General features: G+C 35.7%; 1 protein-coding gene across 1 annotated transcript in view; it reads left to right on the top strand.

The window, feature by feature from the left end:
• DNAH14 (dynein axonemal heavy chain 14) overlaps positions 1–26,488 on the top strand; it is a 403,573-nt gene that overhangs the window by 59,113 nt on the left and 317,972 nt on the right. The window contains exon 11 of the mRNA XM_032289400.1: positions 11,465–11,715. Coding sequence (XP_032145291.1) covers positions 11,465–11,715 — 251 coding nt within the window. The remainder of the gene's footprint in view (positions 1–11,464; positions 11,716–26,488) is intronic.

The raw sequence follows: 26,488 nt of genomic DNA on the forward strand, positions 1-26,488 counted from the left end.
CATGATTTGACTCTCTGTCCATTATTGGTGTATAGGAATGCTTGCAGTTTTTGCACATTGATTTTGTGTCCTGAGACTGCTGAAGTTGTTTATCAGCTTAAGGAGTTTTTGGGCTGAAACAGTGGGGTTTTCTAAATATACAATCATGTCATCTGCAAACAGTGATAATTTGACTTCCTCCCTTCCTATTTGAATACGCTTTATTTCTTTCTCTTGCCTGATTGCCCTGGCCAGAACTTCCAATACTGTGTTGAATAGGAGTGGTGAGAGGGCATCCGTGTCTTGTGCCAGTTTTCAAAGGGAGTGCTTTTAGCTTTTGCCCATTCCGTATGATATTGGCTATGGGTTTGTCATAAATAGCTCTTATTATTTAGAAGTATGTTCCATCAATACCTAATTTATTGAGTATTTTTAGCATGATGGGGTGTTGAATTTTATCAAAGGTCTTTCTTGCATCTATTGAGATAATCATGTGGTATTTGTCATTGGTTCTGTTTATGTGATGGATTACATTTATTGATTTGCGTATGTTGAAGCAGCCTTGCATCCCAGGGGTGAAGCTGACTTGATCATGGTAGATAAGCTTTTTAATGTGCTGCTGGATTCAGTTTGCCAGTATTTTATTGAGGATTTTAGTATTGATATTTATCAGGGATGTTGACCTGAAATTTTCTTTTTCTGTTGTGTTTCTGCCAGGTTTTGGTATCAGGATGATTCTGGCCTCATAAAATGAGCTAGGGAGGAGTTTCTCTTTTTCTATTGGTTGGAATAGTTTCAGAAGAAACTGTAGCAGCTCCTTTTTGTACCTCTGATAGAATTTGGTTTTGAATCCTTCTGGTCCTGGACTTTGTTTTGCTTAGTAGGCTATTAATTACTGCTTCAATTTCAGAACTTGTTATTGGTCTATTCAGGGATTTGACTTCTTTCTGGTTTAGTTTTGTGAGAGTTCACGTGCCCAGGAATTTATCAGTCTCATCTAGATTTTCTAGTTTTTTTGCAAGAGGTGTTTATAGTATTCTTTGATGTTATTTCTGTAGGATCAGTGGTGATCTCCCTTTTATCATTTTTCATTGTGTCTATTTGATTATTCCTTTATTCTTTATTAGCCTTGCTAGTGGTCTATTTTGTTAGTCTTTTTGAAAAACCAGCTTCTGAATTTGTTGATCTTTTGAAGGGTTTTTTGTGTCTTTATCTCCTTCAGTTCTGCCCTGATCTTAGTTATTTTTTTGTCTTCTGCTGGATTTTTAATTTGTTTGCTCTTGCTTCTCTAGTTCTTTTAATTGTGATGTTAGGGTGTTGATTTTAGATCTTTCTCACTTTCTCCTGTGGGCATTTAGTGCTATAAATTTCTCTCTAAGCACTCATTAGCTGTGTCCCAGAGATTATGGTACATTGTGTCTTTGTTCTCATTGGTTTCAAAGAACTTATTTATTTCTGCCTTCATTTCATTATTTACCCAGTAGTCATTCAAGAGCAAGTTGTTCAGTTTCCATGTAGTAGTGTGATTTTGCCCGAGTTTCTTAATCTTGAGTTCTGATTTGATTGCACTGTGGTCTGAGAGACTGTTTGTTATAATTTCCATTCGTTTGCATTTGTTGAGCATTGTTTTACTTCCAATTTAATGGACAATTTTTGAATAAGTGCTATGTGGTGCTGAGAAGAATGTATATTCTGTTGATTTGGGGAGAGGTCTGTAGATATGTAATAGGTTTGCTTGGTCCAGAGCTGAGTTCAAGTGCTGAATATCCTTGTTAATTTTTTGTCTCATTGATCTGTCTAATATTCACAATAGGATGTTAAAACTCCTAGATGGAGCTCTTGCCTCCCTTTTGTTGATGTTGATGCTATTTTGTTTTCTTTTTGTTAGTTTTCCTTCTAACAGGCCCCTCTTCTGCAAGTCTGCTGGAGTTTGTTGGGGGTCCACTCCAGACCCTGTTTGCCTGGGTATCACCAGCAGAGGCTGCAGAACAGCAAAGATTGCTACCTGCTCCTTTCTCTGGAAGCTTTGTCTCAGAGGGTCACCTGCCAGATGCCACGTGGAGCTCTCCTGTATGACGTGTCTGTTGATCCATGCTGGGAGTTGTCTTCAAGTTAGGAGACATGGGGGCCAGGAACCCACTTGAGGAGGCAGTCTGTCCCTTAGCAGAGCTTGAGTGCTGTTCTGGGAGATCTGCTGCTTTCTTCAGAGCTGGCAGGCAGGAACATTTAAGTCTCCTGAAGTTGTGCCCACAGCCACTCTTTTCTTCAGTTGCTCTGTCCCAGGGAGATGGGATTTTGATCTGTAAGGCCCTGACTGGGGCTGCTGCCTGTCTTTCAGAGATGCCCTGTTGAGGGAGGATGAATCTAGAGAGGCAACCTGGCTATAGCCGCTTTGAGGCACTGCAGTGGGCTCCACCCAGTCTGAAATTCCTAGTGGCACCTAGAATGCCAGCGAGACAAAACCATTTACTCCCCAAGAGAAGGGGCTGAAGCCAGGGAGCCAAGTGGTCTTGCTCAGTGGATTACAACTCCAAAGAGTCCAGCAAGCTAAGATCTACTGACTTGAAATTCTTGCTGTCAGCATAGCAGTGTGAAGTCGACCTGGCACGCTCAAGCTTAGTAGGGGGAGGGGCACCCACCATTACTAAGGCTTCAGTAGGCAGTTTTCCCCCCACAGTGTAAACAAAAAACTGAACAAAATTGAAGCATGAAAATCTATACAAAAAAGCAACAAAAGAACTAACCAAAAGTTGGTTCTCCAGAAGATTAAACAAGATTGATAGCCTGGTGGCTAGATTTATTTAAAAAAAAAAAATAGAGAAGACCCAAATACACACAATCAGAAATGACAAAGGTGACATCATAACTGATCCCACAGAAATACCAAAAAAAAATTCTTAGTTGGGCATGGTGGCTCATGCCTGTAATCCCAACACTTTGGGAGGCCAAGACAGGAAGATCATCTGAGGTCAGGAGTTTGAGACCAGCCTGGCCAACATGGTGAAACCCCATGTCTACTAAAAATAAAAAAATTAGCTGGGTGTGGTGACATGTGTCTGTAGTTTAGCTACTTGGGAGGCTGAAGCAGGAGAATCGCTTGAACCTGGGAGGCAGAGGTTACAGTGAGCCAAGATCTCACCACTGCATTCTAGCCTGTGTGACAGAGCAGGCTCCATCCTGAAAAAAAAAAAAAAAAAAAAAAAAAAAACACTTAAAACTACTATGAACACCTCTCTGCATACAATCTAGAAAACCTAGAAGAAATGGGTAAATTCCTGGAAACACATAGCCTCCCAAGATTGAACCAAGAAGAAATTGAAATCCTGAGCAGACCAATAAAGAGTAATAACAGACCAATTGAAGCAGTAATAAAATGCCTACAAACTAATAATAGCCCTGGGCCAGATGGATTTGATTCTACCAAATGCGCAAAAAGAGATGGTACCAATTATACTGAAATTATTTCCAAAAATCGAGGAGGAACTACTCCATAACTCATTCTATGAAGCCAGTATCATTCTGATACCAATGCCTGGCATAGACACAACAAAAAAGAAAACTTCAGGCCAATATCTTTAATGAACATAGACACATAAATCCTCAACATAGTACTAGCAAACTAAATTGATCAAGCAGCACATCAAACAGTTAATTCACCATGGAGTAGCCTTTATTCCTGGGATGCAAGGTTGGTTTAACATATGCAAATCAATAAGTGTGATTTATTATGTAAACAGAATTAAAAACAAATACCACATGATCATCTCAATGGATGCAGAAAATGCTTTCGGTAAAATTTAACATCCCTGCATATTTAAAAACTCTTAACAAGCTAGGCATTGAAGCAACATACCTCAAAATAATTAGAGCCTTATATGATAAGCACACAGTGAACATCACACTGAACAAGCAAAAACTGGAACCATTCCCACTGATAGCTGGAACAAGAGAAGGCTGTCAGCTCTTACCACTCCTGCTACACACAGTACTGGAAATTCTAGCCAGAGCAATTATGCAAGAGAAACATATGGCATCCAGATAGGAAGAGGTCAGACTATCTGATTGTAGATATGATTCTCTACCTAGGAAACCTTATATTTTCTGTCTAAAAGCTCCTAGATCTGATAAACAACTTCAGGAAAGTTTCAGGATACAAAATCAATGTACAAAAATCAGTAGCAGTTCTATACACCAAAAACATCCAAGCTGAGAGCCAAATCAATGCCATTCACAATAGCCACAATAAGAATAAAATATCTACGAGTACAGTTAACCAAGGTGGTAACAGGTATTTACAATGAGAATTGCAAAGCACCACTGAAAGAAATTAGAGATGATACAAACAAATGGAAAAATATTCAATGTTCATAGATAAGAAGAATCAATACTGTTAAAATGGCCATGCTGCCCAAAGTCATTTACAAATTCGATGCTATTCCTATCAAATTACCAACATCATTTTCCACAATTGAAAAAAAAAAAACCTCTTAAAATTCATGTTGAACCAAAGAAGAATCTGAATTGCCACAGCAATTAAAAACCAAAAGAGCAAAGCTGGAGGCATCACACTGCCCGACTTCCAACTATACAAGCAAGGCTACGGTAGCCAAACAGCATGATAAGGGTACAAAAACAGACACATAGACCAAGGGAACAAAGTAGGGAACCCAGAAATAAAGCCACACAGTCTACAGTGACAATGGAGACAGAATTCCCTTTTCAATAGATGGTTCTGGGATAACTGGCTAGCCATATTCAAAACATTGATGCCCTTCCTGTAACTGTATACAAAAATTAACTCAAGATGGATTAAAGACTTAAATGTAAGACCTAAAACAGTAAAAACCCTAGAAGAAAACCTGGGAAATACCATCCTGGACATCAGCCTTGACAAAGAATTTATGATCTAGTCCCCAAATACAATTGCAACAAAACAAAATTGACAAATGGGAAAACATCTAGAATCTGTAAGGATCTTAAACAATTCAACAAACAAAAAATCAAATAACTCCTCTAATAAATGGGCAAAGGATATGAACAGACACTTCTCAAAAGAAGACATACACATAGCCAAGAAATATATTAAAAATATGTTCATTATCACTGATCATTAGAGAAATTCAAGTCAAAACCACAATGAGATCTTACGCCAATCAGAATAGCTATTAAAAAGTCAAAAACAATAGATGCTGGTGAGGATGTGGAGAAAAGGAAACACTCTGCTGGTAACAATGTAAGTTAGTTCAGCCACCGTGGAAAGCAGTGTGGAGATTTCCGAAAGAACTTAAAACAGAACTACCATCCAAGCCAGCAATCCCTGTACTGGGTATATGCCCAAAGGAAAATGCATTGTTCTACCAAAAAGACACATGCATGCTTATGTTCATTGCAGTACTATTCACAATAGCAAAGACATGGATTCACCCTTGATACCCATCATTAGTGGACTTGATAAAATCTGACACATGTACACTATGGAATACTACCCAACCATAGAGAGAATGAGATCGTGTCCTTTGCAGCAACATGATGCAGCTGAAGGTCATTTTTTTTTTTAATTTTACTTTAAGTTCTGGAGTCCATGTGCAGATCCTGCAGGGTTGTTACATAGATATACATATGCCATGGTGATTTGCTGCCTCCACCCCCCCCATCACCTACATTAGGTATTTCTTCTAATGTCATCCCTCCCCTCTCTCCTCACCCCCTGCTATCCCTCCCCTAACCTACCATACCCCAACACACCCCAGTGTGTGATGTTCGCCTCCCTGTGTCCATGTTTTCTCATTGTTCAACACCCACTTATGAGTGAGAACATGTGGTGTTTGGTTTGCTGTTCTTGCATCAGGTTGCTGAGAATGATGGTTTCCAGCTTCATCCATGTCCCTGCAAAGGACATGAACGCATTTTTTTTATGGCTGCATAGTATTCCAGGGAGTATATGTGCCCCATTTTCTTTGTCCAGTGTATCATTGATAGCTATTTGGGTTGGTTCCAAGTCTTTACTATTGCAAACAGTGCCACAGTGAACATACATGTGCATGTGTCTTTATAATAGAACGAGTTATAATCTTTTAGGTATATACCCAGTAATGGGATTGCTGGGTGAAATGGTATTTCTGTTTCTAGATCCTTGAGGAATCACTACACTGTCTTCCACAATGGTTGTACTAATTTATACTCCCACCAACAGTGTAAAAGTGTTCCTATTTCTCCACATCCTTTCCAGCATCTATTGTCTCCTGATTTTTTAATGATCTCCATTCTAACCAGTGTGAGATGGTGTCTCAATGTGGTTTTGATTTGCATTTCTCTAATGACCAGTGATGATGAGCATTTTTTCATATGTTTGTTGGCTGCATAAATGTCTTCCTTTGAAAAGTGTTTGTTCATATCCTTTGCCCACTTTTGATGGGGTTTTTTTTTCTTGTAAATTTCTTTTAGTTCTTTGTGCATTCTGGATATTAGCTTTGTCAGATGGGTAGCTTTTAAAAATTCCTCTCATTCTGTTGATTGCTGGTACACTCTAATGATTGTTTCTTTTGCTGTGCAGATGCTCTTAAGTTTCATTAGATCCCACTTGTCTATTTTGGCTTTTGTTGCCATTGCTTTTGGTGTTTTAGTTGTGAAGTCCTTCCTATGCCTATGTCCTGAATGGTAATGCCTATGTTTTCTTCTAGGGTTTTTACATTGTTAGGTCTTACGTTTAAATCTTTAATCCATCTGGAATTAATTTTTGTATAAAGTGTAAAGAAGGAGTCCAGTTTCAGCTTTCTGCACCTGGCTAGCCAGTTTTCCCAATACCATTTATTAAACAGGGAATCCTTTCCCCATTGCTTGTTTTTGTCAGGTTTGTCAAAGACCACATGGTTGTAGATGTGTGGTGTTAATTCCAAGGCCTCTGTTTTGTTCCATTGGTCTATATCTCTGTTTTGGTACCAGTACCATGCTGTTTTGATTACTGTAGCCTTGTAGTGTAGTCTGAAGTGAGGTAACTTGATGCCTCCAGCTTTGTTCTTTTTGCTTAGGACCGTGTTAGCTATTTGGGCTCTTTTTTGGTTCCATATGAAATTTAAGGTGGATTTCTTCAGTTCTTGAAGAAAGTCAATGGTAGTTTGATGGGAATAGCATTGAATCTGTAAATTACTTTGGGCAGTATGGTCATTTTCACAATATTGATTCTTCCTAACCATGAACATGGAGTATTTTTCCATCCGTTTTTGTCCTCTCTTATTTCCTTGAATGGTGGTTTGTAGTTCTCCTTGAAGAGGTCCTTCATGTACTTTGTTATTTGTATTCTTACAGGTATTTTATTCTCTTTGTAGCAATTGTGAAGGAGATTTGCTCATGATTTGGCTCTCTGTTTGTTATTGGTGTATAGGAATGCTTCTGATTTTTGCACATTGATTTTGTATCCTGAGACTTTGCTGAAGTTGCTTATCATCTTAAGGAGATTTTGGGCTGAGACAGTGGGGTCTTCTAAATATATAATCATGTCCTCTGCAAATAGAGACAATTTGAGTTCCTCTTTTCCTAATTGAATACCCTTCATTTCCTTTCCTCCAATACTATGTTGAATAGGAATGGTGAGAGAGGGGAGACTTCTCTAGTGTCAGTTTTCAAAGGGAGTGCTTCTAGTTTGTTTCCCATTCAGTATGATATTGGCTGTGGATTTGTCATAAATAGCTTTTATTATTTTGAGATACTTTCCATCAATACCTAGTTCATTGAGAGTTGTTAGCATAAAGGGCTGTTGAATTTTGTCAAAGGTCTTCTCTGCATCTATTGAGATAGTCATGTGGTTTTTGTTTTTGGTTCTGTTTATGTGATAGATTACGTTTATAGATTTGCATGTGTTGAATGACACCTACTTGATTGTGATGGATAAGCTTTTTGATGTGCTGTTGCATTCAGTTTGCCAGTATTGTATTGAAGATTTTTGCATCAGTGTTCATCATGGATATTCCCCTGAAATTTTGTTTTTCAGTTGCGTCTCTGCCAGGTTTTGGGATTGGAATGATGTTGGTCTCATAAAACTAGTTAGGGAGGATTCTCTTTTTTTGTATTGTTAGGAATAGTTTCAGAAGGAATGGTATCAGCTCCTCTTTGTACATTTGGTAAAATTCAGCTGTGAACCCATTTGGACCTGGATTTTTTTTGGTTGGTAGGCTATTAATTGCTGCCTCAACTTCAGACCTTGTTACTGGTCTATTCTGGGATTCAACTTCTTTCTGGTTTAGTCTTTGGAGAGTGTGAGTGTTCAGGAATGTATCCATTTCTTTTAGATTTACTGGTTTATATCCACAGAGTTGTTTGTAGTAATTTCTGATGATAGTTTGTATTTCTGTGGAATTGGTGGTGATACCCTTTTAATTATTTTTTATTGCATCTATTCGATTCTTCTCTCTTTTCTTTTTTATTAGCTTGGCTAGCAGTCTATCTATTTTGTTGATCTTTTCAAATAACCAGCTCCTGAATATATTGATTTTTGAAGGGGTTTTTGCATCTCTGTATCCTTCAGTTCTGCTCTGATCATAGTTATATCTTGTCTTCTGCTAGCTTTTGAATTTGTTTGATCTTGCACCTCTAGCTCTTTTAATTGTGATGATAGGTTGTCCATTTTAAATCTTTCCTCGCTTCTCATGTGGGTATTTAGTGCTGTAAATTTCCCTCTAGACACTAGTTTAAATATGTCCCAGAGATTCTAGTACACTGTGTCTTCACTTTCACTGATTTTGAAGAACATTTTTACTTCTGCCTTCATTTCATTATTTATCCAGTAGTCTTTCAGGAGCAGGTTCCTCAGTTTCCATGTAGCTGTGCAGTTTTGAGTGAGTTCTAACTTGATTGTACTGTGGTCTGAGAGGCTGGTTGTTATCATTTCTGCTCTTTTGCATTTGCTGAGGAGTGATTTACTTCCAATCATAAGTGCAGTGTGGTGCTGAGAAGAATGTATTTTCTGTGGATTTGGGGTGGAGAGTTCATTAGATGTCTGTTAGGTCCACTTGGTCCAGATCTGAGTTCAAGTCTTGGATAGCCTTGTTAATTTTCTGTCTCGTTTATCTGTTTGATATTGACAGTGGAGTGTTAAAGTCTCCCGCTATTATTGTGTGGGAGTCTAAGTCTCTTTGAAGGTCATTAAGAACTTGTTTTATGTATCTGGGTGTTCCTGTTTTGGATGCATATATATTTAGGATAATTAGCTCTTCTTGTTGCATTGATACTTTTACAGTTATGTAATGCCCTTTTTTGTTTCTTTTAATCTTTGTAGGTTTAAAGTCCGTTTTATGAGAGACTAGGATTGCAACCCTTGCTATTTTTTTGCTCTCCATTTGCTTGGTAAATCTTCCTGCATCCTTTATTTTGAGTCTATGTGTGTCTTTGCATGTGAGTTGGGTTTCCTGAATACAGCACACTGATGGGTCTTCACTTTTTATCCAGTTTGCCAGTCTGTCTTTTGATTGGGGCATTTAGCTTATTTACATTTAAGGTTAATATTGTTATGTGTGAATTTGATCCTGCCATTTTGATACTAGCTAGTGTTGTATCCAAGTGAGTTGTTAGGAAAGCGCCACACGCTCAGATCAAATCAGGAGTCCTTTATTTGCCAGTGACTGAGAGATGGTAATGCTCAAAATTCTCTTGGCCCTGAGGAAGGGGCTTGATTCCTTTTTATAACTTGCTTAGGAAAGGGGAGGGGGAGCCTAGCTGAAGCATAATTTACAGAAGCAGAACAAGCCAGTTAGATAAGGAGGCTGGTAACCAGGAGGCAGGAGGTTCTCATGATTGTTGATTACTAAGGAGGGTATACACAAGTGGTTCCCATGATTGCTGGTTACCACGCAGGGTATTCGGTACTTGTCATATAGCCAATCAAGGGGGAATTCACAAGAGCAAATGGGCTTGCCAAGAAGGATATGATTGCATTGGTTATATGTTTCTTTAGTTGTAAGTGCAACACGACCCAGCACAGTTGCATGACCTATATATGCACTTTAAGGGAGAAATGACAGGAGGGGTGAAACGGAGGTTAAGATGGAGTCTGTCTGATTCTCAGCAAGATGGAGTCTGTCTGGCTAACACAGGGTAAGTTAGCACACTGGTTGTTTTGCCCATTACTCGATGCAGTTTCTTCATTGTGTCGATGGTCTTTACCATTTGATATGTTTTTGCAGTGGCTGGTACTGGTTGTTTTTTTCATGTTTAGTGCTTCCTTCAGGAGCTCTTGTAGGGCAGGCCTGGTGGTGATAAAATTGCTCAGAGATTGCTTGTTCTTAAAGGATTTCATTTCTTCCTTCACTTATGAAGCTTAGTTTGGCTGGATATGAAATTCTAAGTTGAAAACTCTTTTCTTTAAGGATGTTGAATATTGGCCCCCACTCTCTTTCTGGTTGGTAGGGTTTCTGCCAACAGGTTCGCTGTGATGGGCTTCCATTTGTGGGTAACCTGACCTTTCTCTCTGGCTGCCCTTAGCAGTTTTTCCTTTATTTCAACTCTGGTGAATCTGATGATTGTATGCCTTGGTGTTGCTCTTTTTGAAGAATATCTTTGTGGTGTTCTCTGTATTTCCTGTATTTGAATGTTGCCCTGCCTTGCTAGGTTGGGCAAGTTCTCCTGGATAATATCCTGAGGAGTATTTTCCAGCTTGGATTCATTCTCCCCATCACATTCAGGTACGCCAATCAAATGTAGATTAGGTCTTTTATCATAAACCCATATTTCCAACGAGTCCCATTGAGACGACCCTGGTACCTTGGTTGGAAATGCAGAGATCACTCGCTGTCTGTGTTGCTCTCACTGGGAACTGTGCTCTGGAGCTGTTCCTGTTTGGCCATCTTGGCGGAATGTCTCCCTAGAGGTCATAATTTTAAGCAAACTGACACAGGAACAGAAAACCAAATACCACATGTTGTCATATGTAAGTGGGAGATAAACATTGTACAGTACACATGGGGACAGAGATGGGAACAATAGACACTGGGGATACTGGGGACTGCTTGAGGGAGGAGGGTTAGGGGAGGGTATGGGTTAGAAAGCTAACTATTGCATACTGTGGTCACTACCATGTGATGGAATCATTCATACACCAAGCCTCAGTAACACACAATTTAACCATGTAACAAACCTGCATGTGTACCTGCAGAACCTAAAAGTTAAAACCTAATGTAATTTTCATATGGTTAAATTTAAATATACTATTTTATTATTTGTTCTTGGTTAATTCCATCTGTCTTTTTTTTCTCTGTCCTTCCTCTTCTGGCTTCGTTAGTATTATTTGAAGAATTTTTAGAATTGTATTTTAATTTATCTCCTGCTTTTTAGGCCTCCCTTTAAATCATTTTTTCCTCGAGGTATTAGATAGCAATTCTTAACATTCACATCTAATTAAATTCAACATTGGTAATAAAAATTACTGTAAATAGAAATCATACTATATTAACATAGAATATCAACACTTGTTTCTCAATTGCTTATTAAATTGTAGGTTGCAGAAAAAAATGAAATAAAAGAGTATTTTGAGTCAAAACTCTCTGAAGATGACACAACACATTTCAAGCTGCCTAAATGTCAACATTTATTAGAAACGTTTTTCAAGTTTGTGATGGTGGTTGACTACATATTTCAGGAACTTATTCGTCAACTTATGAACACTGCAGTCACACTACTTTTGGAATTATTTAATGGCTCTGCTGGAATGCCATTTTCAATGGAAAAAAAGAATGAAAATCTCATCAGGTAAATTACACTTTTGAGCTCAAAAAGGAACTTATAATATTTTAACATATTGGTGCATATGGAGGAAATAATTCAGTAAGCTAGAGTTGGAAGATTCTTCTTGTGGCAGAGTACATGTACTCATTTTGGCTATTATCAGAACTTGTTATTTGGTAATACATAATGTTGGTGCCATATAAAATATAGGATGCCCAGTAAAATTTGAATTTCATATAAGCAATATTCAAGTATTACCTATATTAAAAATTATTGTTTATGTGAAACTCAGATTTCTCTGATAATTTAGAAAATATATTTTTATTTGCTAAATCTGGCAATTCTGTGCCAAGGTATACTCTGTCTTCCAAGTTCAGAGTTAGTTTTTAAAGATATATGAGAATGCTGGAAGGAGTCAGTTCTAGGAAATATCTGTTGAATATTTTCCCAGTGAAAAAACTATTTGAAAAACATTTTTACCTTCTAGTTAAACACTACTGTTAAAAACAAAGCATTTTTCTTATTTTCCACAACTGGATATATCTACTTTAACTAGTGAAACAGGAATATTAATTGAAATGATGGCATACTTTGTAACTGGTGAAACAGGAATATTAATTAAGATGATGGTATACTTTAATTTGTATTAACTATTAAAATTTATATCATTTTAGGCTAATTAAAATTTTATTATAACTAGGTAACTAAAATATATCAATTCAAAAAATTTTGCAAATTATTCCAAATAATGTGTTGTTTTTCTAATTATTACTGAATCTACAGAGCTAACATCACTTATCTAAGGCCTTATAACTGGTTTGAGTCAGTGACTGAATTTTAATCTATATAAGAACACAACTATTTAATGATAATGCATTATAATTTGTTTCCTTTAAAACAATGTGTGTGTGTGTTTAGGAAAGGTCTTTATATTCTGAACATAGTTCTTTTTTAAAAATATTATTATAAATCATCATATTATAGAAAATTTAGAAAACAAATATCACCGTTAATTTCTTCACTTAATTACAATGTCTTAGCATTTTTATGTAACTTTTATCGTCTTTTCCTTTATGTTTTTCCATTGTTGTAATCCTAGTATGCTATTTTATAGCTCATTTTTTAAACACAATGTCTCCTGTATGCATTTTTTATGTTACAGGAAGAATGTGTATAGGTGAGGCACAGTGGCACACTTTGGGAGGCCAAGCAGGATGGATTGCTTGAGCCCAGGAGTTCAAGACCAGTCTAGGCAACATAGCGAGACCCTGTCTCCACAAAAAATACAAAAATTAGCTGTGCACAGTGGCACACGCCTGTGGTCCCAGCTACTTGGGAGGCTGATAGGGGAGGATTAAATGAGCCTTGGAGGTTGAGGCTTCAGTGAGCTGTGATTATGCCACTGTACTCCAGCCTGGGCAACAGAGTGAGATCCTATCTCAAAAAAAAAAAAAAAAAAAAAGGAAAAAAAGAAACATATGTAGGTTTAAGTAGATCTTTTTGTGCTGTCAGATCACCTGGTTTCTAATTTTTGATTTGTCTCTGGCTAGTTTAACTTAATTGAGCTATTAACCCAACAGAGGTTGAATAAATTTGGCATAGTGGCTCACACCTGTAATCCCAACACTTTGGGAGGCTGAGGTGGGAGGATCACTTGAGTCCAGGAGTTCAAGACCAGTCTGGGCAACAAAGTGAGACCCTGAATCTACAAAAAAAAATGTAAGAAAATTAGCCAGGCGTGATGCTGCATACCTGTAGTCCCAGCTACTCGGGAGGCTGAGGTGGGAGGGTTGCTTAAACCCAGGAGGTCAAGGCTGCAGTGAGCCATGATCACTAAATAAATAAATACTTTAGACTTCAATTTCCTCATCTATATAACAAAGATAACAGTAATATCTACACCGTAATGTTGTTTGAGAATAAATACAGTCAATACCTGATAAAAATCATCAATCATTATTGGATCCGTTTCCATTGACCTCTTAACAATATTGGTTGGTATAATGTTTCCATAATGATTAATGGTGTTGAGCATCTTTGTATGTGCATTTTGGCCATTTGTATATATTCCTTAAGGAAATACCTATTCAAAATCTTTGTTCATTTTTAAATTGTGTTAGTTAATTAATTAATTAAAATGGGGTCTTGTTGTGTTTCTCATACTGGTCTTGAATTCCTGGGCTGAAGTGGTACTCTTACCTCAGCCTCCCACATAGGTGGGACTACAGGTTCATACTATCATGCTCAGCTAAGTTATTTGTCTTTAGATTGCTGAGTTGTAAGAGTTCTTTATTAGATTCTGTGGGTCATCTTTTCTTTTTTAATTTATTAGGTTCTGTGGGTTATCTTTTCTTTTTTATCCTGTGGAGTAACAAAGTTTTAATTTATAATTTTTATTTAATTTTTAATTTTATTTTTATTTAAATTTTGTTTGGTTGATTGTACCTTAAGTGTATCTAAGAAATCATTGCCTAATCCAAAGTCTTGAAGATTTGCTCTTGTTTTCATCTAAGATCTTATAACTTTAGCTCTTGCATTTAAGTCTTTGATGCATTTTGAGTTAATTTTTGTATATGGTATGAGATAGGGGTCCAAATTCCTTCTTTTGCATGTGAATATCTAATTGTTCTAGAACAATTTATTGAAAAGAATAACACTATTTCTTTCTCCATTGAATTTTTGTGACACCCTAGTTGACAATCAGCTGACCAAAAATGTATGGGTTTATTACCAGACCCTCAATTTTATTTTATTGCTCCATGTCTGTCATTATGCCAGCACCATACTGTCTTGATTACTGTAGCTTTGTAGTAAGTTTTGAAATTGGGAATTGGGAATTTTCTAATATTGTTCTTCTTTTTCAATGTTTTATTGGCTATTCTGGGTTTTTAGCATTTTCATATGAATTTTAGAATCAGCTTGACAATTTCTGCAAAAAAAAAAAATTCAGCTAGAATTTTGATAGAGACAGCATTAAAACTAGAGATAAATATGGGGAGTATTTCCATTCTAATAGTATAATCTTCCAATCCATGAACATGGCTGTCTTTCCATTTATGTAGGCATTCTTTAATTTCTTTCAATATTTTATGGTTTTAAGTGTATGAGTTATACATTTCTTTTGTTAAAATTATTTGTAAATATTTTATTTTTATGCTATTATGAATGGAATTATTTTTAAAATTTTATTTTTTGGTTGTTCATTGCCAGTGTATTGAAATACAAATGATTTTTGTATATTGATCTTATATCCAGCTACTTTGTTGAACTTTTTTTATTATCCCTTATAGATTTTTAAAACTAATTGTTTAGGATTTTCTATGTACAAAATCATCTCATCTGCAAATAGAGTTTAATTTTACTTCTTTACCAGTCTGATACCTTTTATTTCTTTTTATTGCCTAGTTGCCCGGGCTAGTAAGTACTTCAGTACATTGTTGATTAGGAATGGTGAAAGCAAACATCCCTGTCTTGTTCCAGAGCTCAGGAGGAAAACTTACAGTCTTTCATTATTAAGTATGATGTGTCTATGGGTCTTTCACAGATGCCTCCTATCTGGTTGAGGAAGTTCCTGTCTTTGTTTGTTATCACATTGTCATAAAGAACTACCAGAGACTATGTAATTTATAATGAGAAGAGGTTTAATTGGCTTATGGTTACACAGTCTGTACAGGAAGCATGTCTGGGAGGCCTCAGAAAGCTTATAATCATGGCAGAAGGTGAAGGGGAAGCAGGTATGTTTTACATGGGTAGAGCAGGAGGAAGAGAAGTAGGGGGAAGTGCTGCACACTCTTTAAAACAACCAGGTCTCATGAGAACTTACTACCATGAGAACAACAATGAGGACATCTTTCCCCTTGATCCAGTCACCTTCCACCAGACCCCTCCTTCAACATGGGGGATTACAATTCGACATGAGATTTGGGTGGGGACACAAATCCAAACCATATCACCATCTGTCTTTGTTTAATTTTTTTGTCATGAAATACTTCTGGATTTTGTCAAATGCGTTTTTTTCCAGTATCTGTTGGGATGACCATATGTCTTTGACTTTATTCTATTAATGTGGTATATTACATTGCATACATACATTTTCATAAGTGGAACCAATCTTACATTCTTGGAATACATCTCATTTAATTTTAGTGTATTATCTTTTGTATATGCTGCTGGATCCAGTTTGGTATTATTTTGTTGAAAATTTTCACATCCATATTCATAAAGGACATTGGTCTGTAGTTTTCTTGTGATGTGTTTGTCTGGTTTTGGATTCATGATAATAATCACCTCATAAAATGAATTGGGTGGGGTTATTACCACCTATCTTCTGAAAAATGTGTGAAGGATTGGTGTTAATTCTTCCTGCAATGTATTTTATTTTTAATTTTTTTATTATACTTTAAGTTCCATGGTACATGGGCGGAACATGTAGGTTTGTTACATAGGTAAACATGTGCCATGGTGGTTTGCTGCATCCATCACCCCCTCATTTACATTTGGTATTTCTCCTAATGCTATCCTTCCCCTGGTACCCCTACCTCTTAAGAGGACCCATTGGGTAATGTTCCCCTTCCTGTGTCCATGTGTTCTCATTGTTCAATACCCACTTATGAATGAGAACATCGGTGTTTCATTTCCTGTTCTTGTGTCAGTTTGCTGAGAATGATGGTTTTCAGCTTTATCCGTGTCCCTGCAAAGGACACGAACTCATCCTTTTTTGTGGCTACATAGTATTCCATGGTGTATATGTGCCACATTTTCTTTATCCAGTCTATCATTGATGGGCATTTGGGTTGGTTCCAAGTCTTTGCTATTGTGAACAGTGCTGCAATAAATGTACGTGTGCATGTGTCTTTTTAAAATAGAATGATTTATAATTCTTTGAGTATATACCCAGTAATGATATTGCTGGGTCAGATGGTATTTCTATTTCTAGATTCTTGAGGAATTGCCACACTTCCACAGTTTGAACTAATTTACACTCCTACCAACACTGTAAAAAGCCTTCCTGTTTCTTCACATCTTCTCCAGCATCTGTTGTCTCCTGATATTTTAATGATTGCCATTGTAACTGGCATGAGATAGTATCTTGTTGTTTTGATTTGCATGTTTCTAATGACCAGTGATGATAAGCAATTTTTCATATGTTTCTTGGCTGCATAAATGTCTTATTTTGAGAAGTGTCTGTTCATATTCTTCACCCACTGTTCGATGGGGTTGTTTGCTTTTTCTTGTATATTTGTTTTAGTTCTTTGTAGATTCTGGATATTAGCTCTCTGTCAGATGGGCAGATTGCAAAAATTTTTTCCCATTCTGTTGGTTGCCAGTTCACTCTAATGATTGTATCTTTTGCTGTGCAGAAGCTCTTTAGTTTAATTAGATCCCATTTGTCTATTTTTGCTTTCGTTGTCATTGCTTTTGGTGTTTTAGTCATGAAGTCCTTGCCTATGCCTATGTCCTGGATGGCTTTGCCTAGGCTTTCTTCTAGGGCTTTTATGGTGTTAGGTTTTATGTTTAAATATCTAATCCATCTGGAGGTAATTTTTGTACAAGGTGTAAGGAAGGGGTCCAGTTTCAGCTTCCTGAATAGGGCTAGCCAGTTTTCACAACACTGTTTATTAAATACGGAATCCTTTTCCCACTGCTTGTTTTTGTCAGGTGTGTCAAAGATCAGATGGTTATAGATGTGTGGGGTTATTTCTGAGGCCTCTGTTCTGTTCCATTGGTCTATATGTCTGTTTTGGTACCAGGACTATGCTGTTTTGATTATTGTAGCCTTGTGTTATAGTTTGAAGTCAGGGAGTGTGCTGCCTCCAACTTTTTTTTTTTTTTTCCTTAAGATTGTCTTGGCTATGTGGGCTTTTTTTTGGTTCCATATGAAGTTTAAGGTGGTTATTTCCAATTCTGTGAAGAAAGTCAATGGTGGCTTCATGGGGAGAGCATTGAATCTATAAATTATTTTGGGTAATATGGCCATTTTCACAATATTGATTCTTCCTAACCATGAACATGGAATGTTTTTCTATCTGTTTGTGTCCTCTCTTATTTCCTTAAGCAATGGTTTGTAGTTCTCCTCGAAGAGATCCTTCACATCCCTTGTTAGTTGTATTCCTAGGTATTTTATTCTCTTTGTAACAGTTGTGAATGGAGTTCACTCATGATTTGACTATTACTAGTGTAAAGGAATGCTTGTGATTTTGCACATTGATTTTGTATCCAGAGACTTTGCTGAAGTTGCTTATCATCTTAAGGAGATTTTGGGCTGAAATGATGAGATCTTCTAAATATAGAGTCATATCGTCTGCAAATAGAGACAATTTGAGTTCCTCTTTTCCTAATTGAATTCATTTTATTTCTTTTTCTTGCCTGATTGCCCTGGCCAGAACGTCCAATCCTATGTTGAATGGGAGTGTTAAGAGAGGGCACCCTTGTCTTGTGCCAGTTTTCAAAGAGAATGCTTCCAGTTTTTGCCCATTCAGTATGATACTGACTTCGGGTTTGTCATAAATAGCTCTTATTATTTTGAAATACAATCCGTTCATACCTAGTTTATTGATAGTTTAGCATAAAGGCTGTTGAATTTTGTTGAGGGTCTTCTGCATCTATTGAGATAATCGTAGTTTTTGTCTTTGGTTCTGTTTATGTGATGGATTACATTTATAGATTTGTGTATGTTGAACCAGCTTTGCATCCCAGGGATGAAGCTGACTTGATCATGATGGATAAGCTTTTTGATGTGCTGTTGCATTTGGTTTGCCGGTATTTTATTGAGGATTTTTACATCAATGTTCATCATGGATATTGGCCTGAAATTTTATTTTTCAGTTGTGTCTCTGCCAGGTTGTGGTATCAGGATGATGTTGTTCTCATAAAATGAGTTAAGGAGGATTCCCTCTTTTTCTATTGTTTGGAATAGTTTCAGGAGGAGTGGTACCAGCTCCTCTTTATACATCTGGTAGAATGTCTGCTCCTGGACTTTTTTTGTTTGGTAGGCTATTAATTGCTACCTCATTTTCGGACCTTGTCATTGGTCTATTCAGGGATTCAACTTCATCCTGGTTTAGTCTTGGGAGGATATAAGTGTCCAATAATTTATCAATTTTTTTTTCTAGATTTACTGGTTTATTTGTGTAGAGGTGTTGGTAGTACTCTCCAATGGTGGTTTGTAATTCTTCCTGAAATATCTAAAAGATTCATCTGTGAAGTCTAGGCCTCACCTTTTTTTTTGTGGGATGTATTAAAATTACTAATTAAATCTCTTTACTAGTTAGAGATTTATTTCAATTTTCTATTTATTCTTGATAAAATTTTGGTAATTTATGTCTTTTTAGGTAATTTTGGTAATTTATGTCTTTTTATTGTCCATTTTATCTAACTTGTTTAAACTGTTGGTATACAGTTGTTTATAGTATTCACTTCTAATTGTTTTAATTTTTGTAAGGTCAATAGTGATATCTCCTCTTTTATTAAAGATTTTAGTAATTTGAAGCTTTTAAAAAATATTCTTAGTCTAGTTAAACATTTGTTAATTTTGTTAAACTTTTTTTAAAAACAACTTTTGGTTTTATTGATTTTCTTGTCAATTAAAAAAAAACCCTAACAAGTTAATTTTAAAATGGGTAAAAGATCTAAGCAGGTATTTCACCAAAAAGGAAACAGATTACACATAAGTGCTTTAAAGATGCTATAAATCATTAGAGGTAAGAGAAATGCAAATTAAAATCACAATGAGACACTTTTACATACCTACTAGAATGGCTGAAACAATACCAATTATACAGAGTGCTCATGAGGATGAGGAACAACTGGAACTCTAATACCTGGCTGGTGGGAATGCAAAAGGATACAGATGCTCTGCAAAACAATTGAGCAATTTTTTTATAAAGATAAACATATACTTACCCTGTTATCTAGCAAGCATACTCCTAGCCATTTACCCCCCAAAACCAGAAAATATTTTTCTGGTTTTTCTGTGCAAAAAACCATGCATAAATGTTTAGAATGGCTCTATTCACAATTGTTCCAAACTGGAAGTAATCTAGAAATCTATAAATGGATATCCATGAAATGGAGTACTCCTCAGCAATAAAAATGAGTGAAGTATTTATAACATATGAATGAATCTCGAATGTTAAGTGGAGGAAGCCAGACTCAAAAGACTACATATTATATGATTACATTTGTATGATATTTTGACAAACTAAAACTAGAAGGACAGAAATCATGTTGGTGATTGCTATGCGCTCGGTGGGGGTGAGGGGAAGTTTCTTTAAAGGAGGCTGATGGAATTTTTTAGATGACAGAAATGAAGCACATATCACTTGTCAGATGCTTTGTTAGATCCTGGACATACAATGCTGAGGAAAACAGACAGTTTGCTTTAATGTAGTTTACAGTCTGGAGGAAAGGAGAGAGATTAATCTACTGATCACATGAATATATTTAACATTACAATAAATACTGCAAAGGAAATGTTTAGGGTACTGAATCTGGTCTTGACAAATATTTATTGATAGGAGTTAATGAGGAAATCAGGAGGAAAGGATGGTCAAGTAATCCCTTAAAAATATATTATATACCCTACAGAACAATAAACATGTTTGAAAAGTGAGAACAAGATATTATGACAAGAATAAAGTGGTAAGAAAAATAGCATAAGCTATGATGTGATTGGCCAGACCTATAAATAATAAATTCTTTTCTATCATCCTAAAAGTTTCTGGAGAATTTTGTTATAAAATCAACTAATCCTAAATCATCTTTGCAACCTGTGGATGCCAAGTGGACAGTGTTTCAAAAGTAAAAGTCTGTATATGTTAGGTGATAAAACAGATCTCAATACATTTAAAATGGTTAAAATCATACAAAGTATGTTCTCTGACTAACCTAAATTAGAATTAGAAATCAATAACAGAAGAAAGTTTGGGAAAGGTCAAAAATATATGGAAATTAAATAACATACTCTTAAATAACCAATGAGTCAAAGCAGAAATCATAAGGGAAATTAGAATAAAATTAGGTTTTAGTAAATGAATAAAAATGAAAACACAGCATACCAAAACTTACTAAAGGCAGCAAAGGCAGTGCTTAGAGAGAATGTATACATGTAAAAACTACATGATATCTGTGTTCTACAAATATTTTCTCCCAGTCCATAAGTTGTCTTAATTTTCCTAAGTGTCTTTTGATAAACAAGAGTTTTTAATTTCAATGAAGTCCATCTTATCTATTTTTTCTTTTAAAGGTTTGGGCTTTTGATTTCCAATCTAGAGATTGTTTCCTAATTCTGCAGCATGATGAATTTTTCCAATATTTTCTTTTAGAAGTTTTATACTTCTGGATTTTACATTATATCTGTGATCCTTTTTGAGTTAATCTTTGCAAATGGTATAAGGTATGGTTTGAGGTGTATATTGTTATATATAGGTATTTAATTACTCAAATAGTTTGTTGAAAAGACTAATCTTCCTCCAGACAATTACCCTAACATATTTGCAAGTCTACTTCTGAATGTTCTTTTCTAGTCCAGTGATCTGTGAATCTGTCCTTTCATTAATACCTCACAGTCTTTATAATTATAATTTTATAATAAGTCTTGAAATCAGGTAGTATGTGTTCTTCAACTTTGTTTCTGTTTTTCAAAATTGTTTTGACTATTTTAATTCCTTTACCTTTTCATATATATCTTACGATTAGCTAGCAGATTTCTTCAAAAGTCCTACTGAGATTTTGATTGAGATTGCATTGAATACATAGATCAATATGGGGAGAATCCATGTCTTAACAATATTCAGCCTTTTAAGCCCTGAACATGGTATACTTTGTTTGTTTAGGTCTTCTTTGATTTGTCTCATCAGTGTTTTATAGAATTTAGTGTACAAATATTGCACATTATTGTTTTAAACTACCAATTTCGTATTTTTTGATGGTATTAAAAATGGTGCCCTATTTTAAATACAGTTTCAAATATTCATTGCTAGTATAAAGAAATATGATTGATTTTGTATATTGACCTTGTATCTGTAATATTACTAAGCTCACTTATCAGTTGTAATAACTTTTCTTTGGTAGAAAATTTAAGAATTTCTACTTAGACCAAGTGTCAACAAAATATAACCCATAGGCCAAATCCTGTGGCAGTCAGTTTTTATGAGTTAGTTTTGTTGGACTATAGCGACACCCATTTGTTTACCTATTGTCTGTGGCTACTTTTGCACTACAAAGTCAGAATTGAATTGTAATAAAGACCACCATATATGGTCCACAAAAAGTAAACTATTTCCTATCTGGCCCCTTACGGAAAAGGTGTGCTGACCCATGCTCTAGAGTAACCACTAAAAGATAGTGATAGGATGTCTGACAAACTAATAGAAGGAAAAATATTAAAAGAATAACAAATCTGATTAATCTAAAAGCAGGTATTCTTACAGGCTAGTACAAATTATTTTCGTTACTTTTATTACTTCCATGATATTGCTAAAACTCTAGAACTCTTTAACTCCATTTATTTTTCTCTTGCCTTTTACAGCATTCTTTCACTATATTTTAAATAGATTTTTAGTTGTTCATATATTTTAACTCCAGAAGACATTAAAAATATTGTTTTAAATAAATGGTCAATATCCATATATGTTTACCCATATAATTACCATTTCTTGTGTTGTTTCTTTTTATTTGTTTCTGTTTGTGAAGGATCATTTTCTTTCTTCCTGAAAAACAATCTAATATTTCTTTCAGTTCAGGAATGCTGGGAAACAGTTCCCTTGGTTTTTAATTGTTGAAAAACATCTTTATGTCACCATCATTTATAAAGGATATTTTCACTGGGTATAGAGTTCTAGATAATGTGAGACTCTTTTGAAAGATTTCTCAGTTTAATTTTTAAAAAATTTTCATTTTGGGTTTGGGGGTACATGTGCAGGTTTCTTACATAGATAAATGTGCATCATGGGGGTTTGTTGTACATATTATATTACCCAGGTATTAAGTTCAGTACCCAATAGTGATCTTTTCTTCCCCTTTTTCTCCTTCCACATTCCCTGCTCAAGTACACCTCAGTGTCTGTTGTTTCCTTCATTGTGTTCATAAGTTATTATTATTTAGCTCCCACTTATAAGTGAAAACATGCAGTATTGGTTTTTTATTTCTGCATTAGTTTGCTAAGGATGATCACCTCCAGCTCCATCCATGTTCCTGCAAAAGGCATGATCTTTTTCTTTTTTATGGCTGCATTGTATTACATGGTGTATATATACCACATTTTCTTTATCCAGTCTGTCATTAATGGGCAAACAGTGCTTCAGTGAACATTGGTGTTCATGTGTCTTTATGGTAAAATGCTTTATATTCCTTTGGGCATATACCCAATAACAGGATTGCAGGGTTGAATGGTAGTTCTGTTTTTAACTCTTTGAGGAATTGCCATACTGTTTCCCACAAAGGTTGAACTAATTTACATTCCCAGCAACAGTGTATAAGGGCTTCCTTTTCTCTACAACCTCACCGGCATCCATTAATTTTTTTACTTTTTAGTGATAGCCATTTTGATTGGTGTAAGATGATATCTTATTGTCATTTTGATTTGCATTATTCTAATGATCACTGATATTCAACTTTTTTTTCATATGCCTATTGGCTGCTGTATGTCTTCTTTTGTGAAGTGTTTGATCATGTTCTTTGCTCACTTTTTAATGGAGTTGTTTTTCTCTTGTAAATTTAAGTTCCTTGTAGATGCTGGATATTAGACCTTTGTCAGATGCAAAGTTTGCAAATATTTTCTCCCATTCTGTAGGTTGTCTAATTACTCTGTTGATAGTTTCTTTTCCTGTGCATAAGCTCTTAAGTTTAATTAGACCCTGTTTGTCAATTTTCGCTTTTGTTGCAATGACTTTTTGTGTCTTCATCATTAAATCTTTACCCATTCCTGTGTCCAAAATGGTACTGCCTAGATTGTCTTCCAGGGTTTTTATAGTTTTGGGTTTTACATTTAAATCTTTAATCCATCTTGAGTTGATTTTATACATGGTGTAAGGAAAGGATCGAGCTTTACTTTTGCATTTGGCTAGCTAGTCATCTCAGCACCATTTATTGAATAGGGAGTGTTTCCCCCATTGCTTGTTTTTGTCAGCTTTGTCAAAGATCAGATGGTCATAGATACTGGGCCTTATTTCTGGGATCTCTATTCTGTTCCATTGGTCTATGTGCCTGTTTTTGCACCAGTACCATTCTTTTTTGGTCACTGTAGCCTTGTAGTATAGTTTGAAGTTGGGTAATGTGATTCCTCCAGGTTAGTTCTTCTTTAGGATTGCCTGGGCTATTCAGGCTCTTTTTGGGATCCATATAAATTTTTAAATAATATTTTTTTAATTCTGTGAAGAATGCCATTGGTAGTTTGATAGGAATAGCATTGAATCTGTAAATTGCTTTGGGCAGTATAGCCATTTTAAGGATATTTATTCTTTTATCCATAAGCATGGGATATTTTTTCATTTCTTTGTATCCTCTCTGATTTTTTGAGCAGTGTCTCGTAATTCTCTCATTGTAGAGATCTTTTCTTCCCTGGTTAGCTGTATTTCTAGGTATTTTTTTTTTTTGTGGCAACTGAACAGGAGTTCATTCATGATTTGGCCCTTGGCTTGAATGTTGTTGGTATATAGGAATGCTAGTGATTCTCATACATTGATTTTGTATCCTGCAACTTTGCTGAAGTTGTTTATCAGCTGAAGGAGCAGCTTTGGGGCTGAAGCTATAGACATAGAATCATGTTGTCTGCAAACGGTGATAGTTTGACTTCCCTCTTCCTATTTGGATGCACTTTTTTTCTTTCTCTTGCCTGATTGCTCTGCTTAGGACTTCCAATACCATGTTGAATAATAGTGGTGAGAGAGGACATCCTTGTCTTTTGCTGGTTTCATGGGGAATGCGTCTAGCTTTTGCCCCTTGAGTATAATGTTGGCTCTGAGTTTGTCATGGATAGCTCTTATTATTTTGAGGTATGTTCCTTCAATATCTAGCTTACTAAGAGTTTTTAACATGAAGGATAATGAATTTTATTGAAAGCCTTTTTTGCATCTATTGAGATAATCATGTGGTTTTTGTCTTTAGTTCTGTTTATGTGATGAATCACATTTATTAATTTGTGTATGTTGAACCAACCTTGGATCCTGGGGATGAAGCCTACTTGATCATATTGTATTAGTTTTTGATGATCTGCTGGATTCAGTTTGCAGGTATTTTGTTGAGGATTTTTGCATCAATATTCATTAAGGATATTGGCTTGAAGGTTTAGTTTTTACAGTGTGTGTGTGTGTGTGTGCGCGCGCACACGCGCGCATGCATGCGTGCACGTCTGCCTGCCAGGTTTTGGTATCAAGATGACACTGGCCTCATAGAATGATTTGGAGAAAGAAGTTCTTCCTCCTCAATTTTTTTTGTCATAGTTTCTGTAGGAATGGTACCAGCTCCTCTTTGTCCATCTGCTGGAATTTGGCTGCAATTCCTTTAGGTCCTGGGCTTTTTTGCTTGGTAGGCTATTATTACTGATTCAATTTGAGAGCTCTTTATTGGTCTGTTCAGGGAATCAATTTCTTCCTAGCACAGTCTTATGAGGGCTTATGTGTCCAAGAATTTATCCATCTCTTCTAAGTTTTCCAGTTTGTGTGCAGAGGTGTTTGTAGTAGTTTCTCATGGTTGTTTTTATTTCTGTGGGGTCAATAGTAACATGCCCTTCATTGTTTCTAGTGATGTTTATTTGGATCTTCTTTTATTCTTAATTAGTGTAGCTAGTGGCCCATTTTATTAATTTTTTCAAAAACAACAGCTCCTGGATTCTTTGATCTTTTAAAAAAAATTTTTGTGTATGTGTGTCTCAATTTCCTTCATTTTGGCTCTGATTTTGTTTTTTTCTTATCTTCTGCTAGCTAAGTGGCGGGTAGGTTGTATGTGTCTAGCAATTGATCCCTTTTTTCTAGGATTTCCAATTTATTGCATATAGTTGCTGATAGCAGCCTCTGTGATCCTTTGAATTTCTGCAGTATCAATTGTAATGTCTCCTTTTTAATCTCTGATTTTATTTATTTGGGTCTTTGCTGTTTTTGTTCTTTTAGTTAGTCTGGCTCAAGTTTGTCAGTTTTCTTTATCTTTTCAAAAACCAACTTTTTGTTTCATTGATCTTTTCTGTAGTTTTATTGCTCTGATCTTTATCGTTTCTTCTACTAACTTTGGATTTCTTTTGCTCTTGCTTTTCTTATTCTTTAAGATGTATCATTAGGTTGTTTATTTGAAGGATTTTTTTTCTTTGTGGTAGAAACTTAACATCTATACACTTCCCTTTTAGTTATGCATTTGCAGTATCCCATAGATTTGGATATGTTATGTTTTCATTATCCTTTGTTTCAATAAATGCTTCCATTTCCTTCTTAATCTCTTCACTGAGCCACTGTAGGAGCATGGTCATGTAGGGGCATATTGATTAAATTTCATGTGTTTGTATAGTTCCCAGAATTCCCTCTGTGATTGATTTGTAGGGTTTTTTTGTTTGTTTGTTTTTGTTTTGTGGTCAGAGAAGATTCTTGGTATTATTTGATGTTACTGAATGTTTTTAAGACTTGTTTTGTGACCTGATGTATGTTCTATCCTTGAGAATTATCCGTGTGCTAAGGAGAAGAATGTGTGTTTTGTAGCCATTGGATGAAATGTTCTGTAAGTATCTGTTAGGTCCGTTTTGTTTTTCCTGCATATTAAGTCTGATGTTTCTTTGTTGATTTTCTGTCTGGATGATCTGTCCAAGGCTGAAAAT

This window comes from Sapajus apella, unplaced genomic scaffold, assembly GCF_009761245.1.
Source record: "Sapajus apella isolate SASKATOON/1434 unplaced genomic scaffold, GSC_monkey_1.0 scaffold22, whole genome shotgun sequence".
Lineage (NCBI taxonomy): Eukaryota > Metazoa > Chordata > Mammalia > Primates > Cebidae > Sapajus > Sapajus apella.